A 12951-nucleotide genomic window follows, 5' to 3' on the forward strand; every position below is an offset into this window, starting at 1 on the left:
AAATTAATATGCGAGCAGCGAGAAATATAGAATTAAATTATTTCGTCATTGATTGTTACCTTCAAATAATTCCAAATTAATTTTGATAAAATTATAAACTAATATACAAATATGTAAGGCGGAAAGTAATTCTTTAGATAACTGAACCTGATAGAAACAACTTTTCAGTATAGAACTTTATTCACACCTAACATAAGAAATATTCAAAATTTTATTATTATATACTTACCTATGTGATATATTTTTGTATACTCAAATATTTTTCTTTGTAATTCATTCATAGATTCTTAATGTCTTATTTTAAAACAAATCTATTTAAAAACTGTAATTTTTTTTAAGTATTATATTACATTTCAATATAATAAAATATAATTCGATATTTATTTGTGATTTAAAAAATATTTTTCTTATATACCATTGCCTAAATTTTGATCATTATAAGTATTAAAATTTTATTTTTCATTTTGTTTGCTTCTAGTATTTAATCATTATTAAACAATCTAACACTAAAATTCGCGTTTTATATTTTATTTAGATTTAATAATAAGTACATAAGCGACAAAGTTATATTACTTCCTAACTGTTTACTTACATACATCTATATAAAATTATATTAGAAAAATATTATAAACTCAATATGCATGAAGATAAACTAAATATTATTAGCACTACATATTTCAGTAGGTATATTAGGTAATCGTTCCACAATAAACACTTTATTCGGATAGTCCGTTAAATCGTTGGACATAACCCGCTATGGAACATTATGCATTCAAAAATCCCAAGGACCCGGACCGTTCACTGCCATTTTAAAACAATGCAGAACAAACACAGATCACAAAGATAATAAGCAAAAATATATTGCTAATGTAACACAACGTTTAATTCATAATATTTGGTACGCGATCGATTCGTTAAATAAAATTTCAGTGTAAAATTTGTATAATCATCAAAATCGGAACTAAAATATTATAATAATATCACCGCGAGTACGTATTAAATAATGATAGAAACTTTCATCTCGTCTGCACATGATCACGGATACTACGAAGTAATTGAGACGTCCGTTAAAATGTTAAATTGAATGATAAATAAGCGTTGTACGAGCGAAAATCATTACTTAATGTTACATATATTATTTATATTATATTTTTTTATATCATTAAGATGTAACACATATAAGAATAACGCGTGAAACAAAGTCTCTTCGCATATCAGTATTCGTCTAAGGAAATATTTACTTACGGGATTTTTTCTATTGATACATAAGGTCATAGCTTTGTATAACAACATTATAATTACACGTTTATATATATACTTTAACCTTTTATACTGCACATTTATTAAAAACATTGAAATGGTATCAGCAATGGACAAGATTAGTTTTTAATTTAACATCAACAATTTTAAATTAATAAATAATAGTAAAGGTAAAGATTAAATTGTTTGATTAAGTAAAATAACCTAACTGCTTGTATATTATGTAGCTTGTAACTTAACTTCACTCATATAATTAAGTAATAAAAATTCAAATAACATTGGACATACAAACGAATGAAGTCACGTTAAACGAGATGTGGTTACTAATTTCCCTCATCATATATATATATATATTTATATATATATATTTATACATTGTCTTTAATATCCATGCACTCGTTAAATTCCTTATAAAATTACTAATTAACACTGATTATTACAGCTTTATATAAAACACAAAGATATTATAATAAGTAACAATTTCATATTTTACGATGATAGAACTGATATCAAACAAGATTCTCACATCTGCAGGTTACTTTCCAAATACCTTTTCGCGAAGACGCAAGGGTCGGAGGTCGCTTAAAAGCCTACTTTTGTCATTTCACTTCATGTAATTCTGCGAAATTTATTCATGCGAGCAAGTACTTGGTACACCGTTCAAATTTATATTTTTTACTATATCATAATACTAACTTTATTCTTTATTGAGAGAATATTTAATAGCACATTGAAGATATACATATGTAGTTCGTAAAATAGGTAACGTTAAGTTAGCGCCTGTTGTTAAAAGCAACGCAAAATACATAATGTCGTAATTGCTATTAAATTAATCATAGCAAAAAAAAATACAAAAAGAAATTTGCTTCAAATAATAAAACTGGAACATTATTTTTTCAAAGAAACTAAAAAATTCTTCGAAGACATGATTTTTATATTTTCATAATTCATACTTACTATTTACATTAAGTACACTTTTAAGACTTTTATCATTAGAATTAATATTAAAATTATGCTTAAAATTAATTCTCATTTCCAAATTTGCGAGTGCTGTGTGAAAGTAGTGAATCCTTCATCACTGACCTGATGACAGGTGTGAATGTGACGGCTTCCGGTTGTAATTTAGCAGCTCATTGTGACTCACACATTACATTAACACGGCAATAACTTTTAATTTCTTGATTCATTGAACGCTAAATGCAGCATCATTTAAAAGGTTATTGAATTTTATATCTTAATTTTTTTTTAATTTCTACGTATGATTTTAAATTACACTGACTTCAATATATTAAAAAGTTTAAAGTAATATTTTAATATATATGTCAATATTTAAAAACCGTGAAATAACTTCGTACAGAAATGTTGAATATTAAATTTATTGAAATAAAACATTAAGTTAGAATAACAAATCGGAAACTCCACTTAACAATAAAATGGAACACTACATTATATTCATGGTTGGTTAAAATTACTTCAAAAAAAATACCGAAATGTTAATAAAAATCTTTACATACCGATAGCAAAATATATTATAGATAACGAAAAATATTATATACTTTTTAAGTTATTTACATAATACTAAATACTTTTTTTATCTGTATTTATTTGGTTTTAGTATAGCCCTGTTTCTTTTTTCTTCTAGGGTGATAAGATTAACTAGTAGTAAATACATATCGGCATTAGCGGCTGTTGTGCAACATTTGTATTTATGTGCAAAGTTAATTAAATCAGTCACCTTTCACTATAAGTTTTGTGTTTACAACTAACGACATGTTACTCTGACATAAAATTCTTAGGTCTCCGTTTTATTGAAATAAACAAGAGTTTTGAAAGTTTCACATCAATAAAACGACTATTTAATAATAAACACATTCTGTATGCTTAGCCCGAGTTTTTTCGTTTTACTACACACCTACAGTTAACAGTTATACATTCATGAATTTTCGCAAGTTAAAGTATTAATGTAAAATATTAATGAAATTCGGAAAAGGTGTAATCAACTTCGTTATTATTTAAATTGATAAAAACTTTTATTAACGAAATGACATAAATAAAGTGATTAGTTAAGAAAACATGTTGTCGAAAACCACATTCGAATTGGTTCTGTGGTATGTCCTTTTAAAGAGCGAACGTACAAAACAAATTTTCTAACATATATTATTGGGTTTTACCTATATGTTCATGTACACAACAAGAGACGAAACTTCTAATCATTCAATTCAACGTGCGGGTGCCGGGTCCATCGCGTTGCAGGGAGAGGAGCTTCAACAGTGCCTGGGACTTGCGACCCAGGAGTAGTTTCAAGGGGATTAATTAGAAAATATATATGAATACAGAACTTCAAATCTTACTCTGTTTAATTAAGATCATATTATCATTAAGATATTACCAGTAGGTACTCTTACCACGTGTTTGTAACGTCACTAGATACGCAACGTTTCAAGTTATCATTCATAAAATGACGTGGATGCTATAATGTGTAAAGTTTTTATAACGTAAAAACCGGAAACGCGCCCCATTTGAAATACAATTCGAATTTGTTTCAATCGTACTGTGATCACGCTATCCAATGCATACACACGAGAGATGAATTCAGCTTTACCCTTACAAATAAACGATATCATTAAGAATTTATAAGACTAATTATATTTTTCTACAAAATTAAACATACTATAAGTCTATCTACAATCATAAAATTTGTAATTTTTTCAGACGTTTCAAGATGAGCACTAAGTAAATAGTGTCACGTCAATAGACGTAAACAATTCTTATAACAATAACTATGTGTGGGAAAATACTAATATTGAGTTCGTGACCTGACCCTCTTCAAGTTTACTGTTAAATACGTCTGTCATCTCAACGTTTAAATGTATATTTTATTATAATATAAACCTCACACTCACTGATATTAATATATTATTGTATTTCTAGAAACATTTACTTTTTTAACATTTTCTTATGTAAAATTTTGTTAAACATACCTTAGATATTTCGTAATATTAAAATTAGTCTCAATTATTATTATTTATTAATATGTTGGATTTATATAATTGCATTTTTATTTTATAGCTTTAGTGGTTTTTATTTGAATTTCTTTAGGATCTATATATATATATATATATATTTGTTTCAATAACTTTATTATATGCATTGTATAAGTATTAAACCATTCTTTTGAGAAAATACTGGATTTATTAACAAAAGACTTATATTTTATAAGGATTAAGTAAAATTTAACTATTTCAGATACTTATAAAACCTGTAAAGACGATTCAGAACTGTAACTAACTTAATTGATATTGGACCTGTGTTTAATTATTTCAGTCTAAGCATTTATATATCATTACATTTTTTTTTTTTTCCATTAATTTATCCAATATTTGATAGGAATAAGTATTTTATGAATATTATCTGTCGCATTAGTACTGGGCTGGATATGCGGCATTTTCGTGTTTTATCAATATTAATAAACATCATATATTAATAATAAAATGTATGTCAACGACCCGCATAACTTCTCGGATGAAATACGACACGGACGCAGCGACCCGCATTACGGACAGGAGGATTACGAAACTTGAACGATCTATAGAAATCTTGTATAATAGAACAATTTTTTTAAAGAGTATAACTAATGATAATGACATCTAAGATTTTCGCGAGTATTCATTTAAATGAAACTAGTATTATTCGGATTTACTACGCGGATTTTATTATTTAAAAACTACATAATCCCGACGTTTCGGGATAAAATATAAAATCCGAATAATACTAGTTTCATTTAAATAACTAATGATGTTAGTGTCTGTAAGTGTGTCTGTATGTAGCAACCTATCTCTAAAACGTATCATATGATTTCAATGAGATTTTTTTCGTTTGAAACTTAGCTTAATTGCGTTAGTTCTTAGGTATGTTTGATTCATAAAGGAGTGTAAGTTGCAACTCTATTAAAATGAAGTAAGGCATTTTTTACCTATGATTACACGATTAATTTCTTCAGTCGAATCATCAAATAGCAATTAATTTTTTACATTAAAAAAAAAATAAGGTATCATATTAATAAAATATTAGAAGTTAAGCTTTCACGAGGTTAAATTTCATTTAAATCATATTACAGATCAAAAGAATATAATTTTAGTGAATGAAATTGTGTCACATTACGTACAGTAGCTATGAAATCACATTAGTGAATGGCGCGCCTTAAATTTACCGTTCCGATCGATAGTCCGGTTTTTATGATGGATGTGTGACGGACAAGTCCTACATATTTCGGTTATTTTTGAAGCTTATCGTTTTTATTTCACTAATAATACGGCACTTGTTCCGTTTTGATAACGATTTTCCACGCGGCCCGTTACTGATTATCTAGTTAATTAATTTTAATGTAACTGGATGAACGAACAGAATATTAAATAGTGATGTATTTAATATTCTTTTGCATCTTAAATAAAGAAAGGAGGTCACCGCTATTGAGATTTCACATCTAAATAAAACACATATTATCAAACCGAAAGGTGTTAAGTAATGTTACGATAAATTATTTATGGTAACATAAGTGTTCTAAGAATGGGATATTAATAACATGTTTGTAATCCTACATACCTAAGTTAAGCTTCAAGTCACGAATTACTTCTTAAGTAGCATAAGGTCTTTGAAGTGTTTAAAGAGGTTTTAATATAGTTTAAAACGAAAGAGGTAACGTATGACGTAACCTCTTTTTTATATTTACAAATAACACAAACAGCAACAAATTTAGTTTATACAATATATAAAATATTATAATTAAAGGAGTATTAACGAAACGCAATTGATTCAATATGTATGTGCCTAGTTCTACATTTTATACTAAGTTAGAAAGCATTTCGTGCGTTTGTTTGAATCGATTTTGTGTAAATAATGCGCAGAGCTCGTGCGTTCGCTAACACCGTTATTGATATCGTATGGAAACGGTCCTGATTCAAGTAGTTTATATAGAAATTATTCTCCTCGAAGTAAATTGAACCTTAACACAGAGAAAATTTTATACAGCTTTAAATTTATTTTGAATGTACCGAATTCGAGGAAATATCTTAATCAATTGGCGGGAGATCAACTTTATTTTATGTTTCCTAAGTTTGAAGCGTTTAAATGAAACTAAGTTTTTCGACACTTTCATCTCGTCCGGCAGTGATTACGGCTACTGAAAAGTAATCGAAACATCATGAAAATGTGTGGACATATAATAATAAAATACGCCTTAATGAGATCTAAGATTTTCGCGAGTATTCATTTAAATGAAACTAGTATTATTCGGATTTACTACGCGGATTTTATTATTTAAAAACTACATAATCCCGACGTTTCGGTTACTTTGCAGCAACCGTGATCACGTGAGGAGGACGCCTCGTCTGCCCGTGATCACGGTTGCTGCAAAGTAACCGAAACGTCGGGATTATGTAGTTTTTAAATAATAAAATCCGCGTAGTAAATCCGAATAATACTAGTTTCATTTAAAATACGCCTTGTTATACGAAAAACTTAATTTCATTTATGTAAACTTTATTACTGAAATCTGTATAATTTTAAACTTAGGTATATTTTTCTTTTATTACAATATCCTTTTACTTAGTGCCGACTTAGCAAAAAAATTAATTTATTTACATTACTACATATAACACGTGTTATTATTACTTCATATAATATATTTATAATTTTTTTCATATTTTTTTTTTCTGTATTCGTTAAAACCCTTAATACAATCAACATTCCAATCAGCCAGCACATTTTCTCTAGAGAAGGCCACGTATTTAATAATGGCAGAAATTATAAAAAAACAGTAATTTATTTAACTATTCAAGTTTTTATTCCATTGAATAATGCTTACGTTTATTTATAGACGGGTTTAATTTCTTTGTTATATAACATTCGGTTATCGAGGAGAGTTTAATTTGCAGCTGGTGTGAGAATGAGAATATTTCTCTCTTGCTGTATTAACGGATGTTTAAGTAAGAATTTTTTGATAAAAAATACACTTTGGATGATAAACACAGGTAATTCTTCATTATTAATAATGTTATACATGTTTACTAATAAATATTTGTAATGTAATTAATCAAGGTATACCATTTAAAATTACAAAGATCATTTTTTAAAAATACACTGTTTTAAATTCAATCTATGAGCAAGTTTTACTTCATATAAATGATAAACTATTTCTGTTCAGTTTGATGCGAGTATATGGTGAGAGTTAATATTGTTTATACGAATTAATTATAATAATATATTGTTTTTAATTACCTGGTCACCACGCTTTCTGCATGAGCTTGTGGTGCCGAACTCCATCCTTTGCGTCTGTAAGAAAAACGTAATAATTTTAATTTTTATCGCAAGTAGAGCAAAAAATTCGAAGCATATTTCGTTTGGCCTTTTTTTGTGATATTTAATCCTAATTACAAATGAACAAATTTTAGGTAGAATTGAAGTATGTTGATTTTTTTTATTTACATAAGTTTGAGCGTAATATGTACTTAACTGTAAATTACCAAAAGGCTAAAAAAGCAAAGAAAATAACCTAAAGCACTGTAGGGTAAATTATAAAGCAATAAATTGAATAATATTTTCCACCTTCCAAAATACAGTTTCAAGGGATAGTTGTACTAGGATAGTTGAAATGAAGTCTTCGGAATACGATAAAATAAAACTGAATTCAACTGTAGAAAAGATGAAAAACATTTTTTTCTAAATTAATACTTAGAAACTACACAAGCCAATTGTTCCACAAAACATGAATATATTATAAGAATAGATAATTTTTTTTAATTAAGATACGAATGAAATTTAGCGTCAACAGATTATACACGCTGATAGTGACATCTGTGACACACTTTTTCAAACGCCTTTTTTTTTAATAGACGAAGGTTATCTGTGTCAAGTACAGATAAAAAATATACATCGGCTCAACAGAAGACAGGAAAGAGTATCTGTGAGTGCACCGCATCCGCAATGCAATAATAGCATCCTGTTCCAAAAGACAGACGATATTAATCTTTAAACACAATGCCATAAAGATCACACAGACCGCATTAAAGATAGGTTATTAATGACATCTGTGTTTGTATCTTATTTGTTAAAACATAAAGTTCAGATTGAGTTAAAGGGTCTGTGAAAGCACATGACTAATGATTCATAATATCAGGATGTAGATTATAGCGAGCGAGCGCTGATTTTTGCGACGTCTGTTGACAACTTTCAGATGGACACGAGATGTGAAACAGAATATATGTAAACTGTATATGACATGTCATTTAACTGGTTTTAAGAGATTTTGATTAAATACACTCTTAGGTAATATAGAATGATTTTTATTTTTATAAAAAAAAATTGTAATAATAAAAGTTACAAATAGGTTAATTGTTTTTTTATTTACAATAAATACTTTTCTTCGATCAACCATAAAGTTATTATAACCAGAAAAATATCACTGCATATATAAAAGTATAATATGAAAGTCTTTTAAAACATAAACACATCAAGTGTATGCTTAAAAACTAACAAAATTTTTAACACAATCTCAGTTACGAAATCCTAAATAACACTTGAGTTATCGCTTGACCAACGTTTTGTCAGTTATGCCCTGTTTATCGTGTATGCAACGCTTTATATTATTGTATAACTAGCATATATTTTTAGCAATTTATCGTGTATGCAACGCTTTATATTATTGTATAACTAACATATATTTTTAGCAATTACATAAAAAAGGAATGGTATGGTTTGAATGAAATTAATAGGTTTTCGAAATTATTAGTAACATTGTAACGTAATTTGAAACCGTAAAGATTCAAGTAACTTATAAAATTTAATTGTGTACGCTATAAAAATAAAGGGCTCGCGCGTGCTCATTTCGGAGTGCGCTCGAAGTGATTCAATCACGCACGTCTATCGATGTAACAATTATTAAGATATTTCTCTAATGTCCGTATAACAATTGATCATCTTATATAACCACATTTCTTTCAGCCTCAATTTAGTTCCACATAATTAACTATCAATATTAAAGCGGCTAATTATTTGCTGAGGCTATAAGCAATCCATTTCCTTTCACGTGATTTGTCTCCAACTGGTTGTGACGCGAACTATTAAACTAATTCAATACTTCTGTGACTCAGTTGTATACATCAATAGATAATGTTATTACGTAAAGTGAATAAAAAAATGTGTAGAAGACGATTATAGATACAAAATTGAAAGCCTTTTCTAATAATCCTTTGAAAATATTGCCTTATGAAATAAACGGGTAAAGTAATTAGTTTTATAGCAACTTTGATGTACTAAAATGTTTACGACTACCTTTCATAAATACATGGTGTTGTTTTTACATAATGAAATATATTAACTGATTTCTATTATAATTTAACTATGATAAATAGTAGTTAAATATTATATCTGAAACATTAATAATCTGGTGTTATCTAAGAAATTAAGATCATAATTGTTAAACATAATAACAGGTTATAAATTATGGTCAGAAGTAAATTATATGAAGTAACATATAAATCGAGTTGAAAAAAATATTAATAATTTTATTCAAACTAATTATTAGTAACTTTATAAGAACTCAATAGTAGACAATATTCAATCGAACATGGAGTAATAAATCATTGCTAATGAATGACTTTCCAATATAAAGCAATGCTTAGTGACTGTTCGTTGGTTGTGAGTCCAAAGTCAATTCTACAACTTGTTAAATTAAATTCATTACAATAATATGTAGTTAGCGACTGCAAGCCTTAGGGCGGTCAAACCTGTTTGGTAGTGTGAGATTTTCATTGGAAATTAAGATATTTTTTAAAGATATAAAATCTATGAATGTACTGAAATTATACGAATGAAGAGTGGTCTGTGTAGGATATGAGACAAAAATATATGATACTGTATGAATAAGAATGAAAATTAAATAGGTGTCTAAATGTAGATATTAAAAACTATGTAACAATTTTAAATTAATTGCATTAGTTATACAATAAAAATAGAATTGTACAGGTGAACTAACCAGCTGTCTTACAAAAAGATTGATATAGCAATTTATAAAGATCAATAATATTATTGTCTTCGATAAAATACGATAATCGCAATGTAAAATTGCATCGGCAGATGTTATTTGGAAAGGTCAGATAGTTTTTGTACAATATATAAATAGCATGACATTTGACGCACCGTTTAAAGTAACGTTAAATTTGAAATATATATATATGTACATAGAGGCAATTGTAGGTATAGAATAATTTTATTGGTTTACAAATATGAGCTAAACATCATATATGTCTTTTACTCATTAACGAGTCTTCAGTAATTATATGAATTGTGTAATTAAAACGTAACATATAATACGGGTCAAGTTAACATAATTTCGTAACTAGTCACTTAACAGCGTCATTTAAACAATAATGTATTGTTTGAAAGTATTTAAAATGTCTTTACGTAATGAACCACAGCTCATTTGTATGCTGGACTTATTTTGTGGGGCATTTTCCGTTGAGTTACGTTTCCCAGATACGAACAGTCATGCGGCATTGTTGACTTCAAAGCTAGTTTCTCGGTATATCAGTGAATTTAATTATGAAATGTATATATTTGCTAAGAATGATTGGATCACATTTATTTTATGTCATAATATTCAAAATAATTGTCAAAACAAAATATAATCTGATACATTGTTAACAAGTTAGTTTATTTGTAAAATCATTTTAATTTTGTCATAGGCCAATGTATTTAAAGTTATATTTACATGCGTTTTACGAGCTTTTTCACGTAAATATTATCGTCATAATATAAAGAATAATTTTAGGATTTGTTCCACGGTAAAAGAAGAATGATAGTATTATAATAACACATTTAAATTTTCACTGATCTGTTTTAAGAGGTCGGAAATAAATAATCCCCTTTTTTCTTTAAATCAAACAATTAAGAAATCTTACAAAATACTAAATTAAAACGCTTGTCCATGTCAATGTAACCCTTATAGACCGGATAATTCAAACTTTTTTTTATATTTATACACTAAACTTAAGTACACCAAATAAAATATAACTTCACAATTTCGAATATATATTATAGTATAATCAAACTAATATATAGAGCAATCCGAGATCCAGTAGCCTAGTAGTAGCCTAGTAGGTTACTAGATTCAGACAGCTCCTGCAAGTATTCCTCTTTTGCGTACATACACAGATGGATTTTGGTCAATGGGTAACTTTTACTCTCACACGTCTAACATGGAGTTTGTCAGGTAACTCGTTAGCTAGGAAGCGTCGCTTCGTTAATGGATGTCAGCTAAAGCCTAGTTTGTGTGCAGAAAGTGTAACGTCACATACTTTCTGATTTTTGTCCGTTTCGCACATACTGGATGGTAGGTACATTATAACATACAATGTTTGAATAGACCGCTCGCTATTTAAAGGGGCAAGATTTATTTTTGAGTCATGTTATGGCCAAAGAATTTGGCATTAAATAATATTGTGTTGACAAATAAAAAATACATAAGCAGAACCTTTTTTTGACTCCATGTTGTATACATTGTATACATAAGTAAATCTAATTTAATATATCTTTTGAAATTTCGTTCCAAACTTCAGAGAAAATAATTTAGAAGTGTGACTCCGGCGACCCCGCTGTCTAGCTCTGAGTAATTTTCGCTGTTGCTCTTAGTTTCATATTTTGCATTAACGCGCGTATAATTTCGATTTCATAAACATACACTTTCCATTTTATTTACAAGCGTTGAAATATGAGATTAAATTCCGGTATTTTTGAATCGGAAAAACATAAAATCAAGAGGTCATTCACCTGTATGATGTTAAAATTTTGATGGTTTTTTGAAATTTTCCCATTACGTAAATATATTTCTCTTTTTGAGAGACACCTTATTCAAAGACGCGTCTGTTAATTTTCCGATTCATTTGCATTTTATGTAACTTTATGACACTTTCTAATGTAATAACTATTTAAAACGATTTTCATTTATCTTTTACTCCATTTCACAATAAAGTTATCTGCCAAGTTACGAGTTGTTTATTTTATTATGAGCAATAAAGTCATCTTGAATTTATAACTTTCTATGACGGGTCTAAAACAGAAAAGTTTATTTTTGTATAGACATGAAGAAATGAATAAAATTTCAATAATCAGTAATAATTAAATATTCTTGAGTAGACCTTCAAACAAGATTTATAAAAAAGTATTCGTTCCTAAGCCTTAAAACTATAAGATGCAACCAGCATAGTGCTATATCTAATACAGTCATAAGTGGTAGAGTATTCAGCCATTGAATTTGTACGCCCACATCATAGCACGGGGTCTTGACCCATGGAGTCTGTGATTAATGATTCCTCACACGTCATGCGAATTTGCTGCGTGATTAAATTCGGTTTATGATTTCTCTGGCGAAACCTATTAGTATTCCTACCGTACCAGCATTTTTGGATTGCTCTATAGGAATTCGTTTGTCAAAGCTGTGATGAATATATAAAAATATGTTTATATTAGAATATGAAAGTAATTTGTTTGTTTGTTTAGAATATTAAACTTTGTTTTCATATTATAAATCAATACTTTATTTTGTTACAAGTTGGTGACAAATGAGAGACAAAGTTACATGGTATTATCTAAAGTGCACTCAGCAGCAACCTGTCTGGGCCGACTCACGACGGAACC

The 12951-nt window shown here is 28.2% G+C and overlaps 1 protein-coding gene across 4 annotated transcripts in view; it reads right to left on the reverse strand.

The window, feature by feature from the left end:
- LOC116769413 (rootletin) overlaps nucleotides 1–12951 on the reverse strand; it is a 76228-nt gene that overhangs the window by 14632 nt on the left and 48645 nt on the right. For all 4 annotated transcript variants that reach the window (XM_061522436.1, XM_061522433.1, XM_061522434.1 and 1 more), the window contains exon 5: nucleotides 7537–7590. In XM_061522436.1, coding sequence (XP_061378420.1) covers nucleotides 7537–7590 — 54 coding nt within the window. The remainder of the gene's footprint in view (nucleotides 1–7536; nucleotides 7591–12951) is intronic.

This window comes from Danaus plexippus, chromosome 14, assembly GCF_018135715.1.
Source record: "Danaus plexippus chromosome 14, MEX_DaPlex, whole genome shotgun sequence".
NCBI lineage: Eukaryota > Metazoa > Arthropoda > Insecta > Lepidoptera > Nymphalidae > Danaus > Danaus plexippus.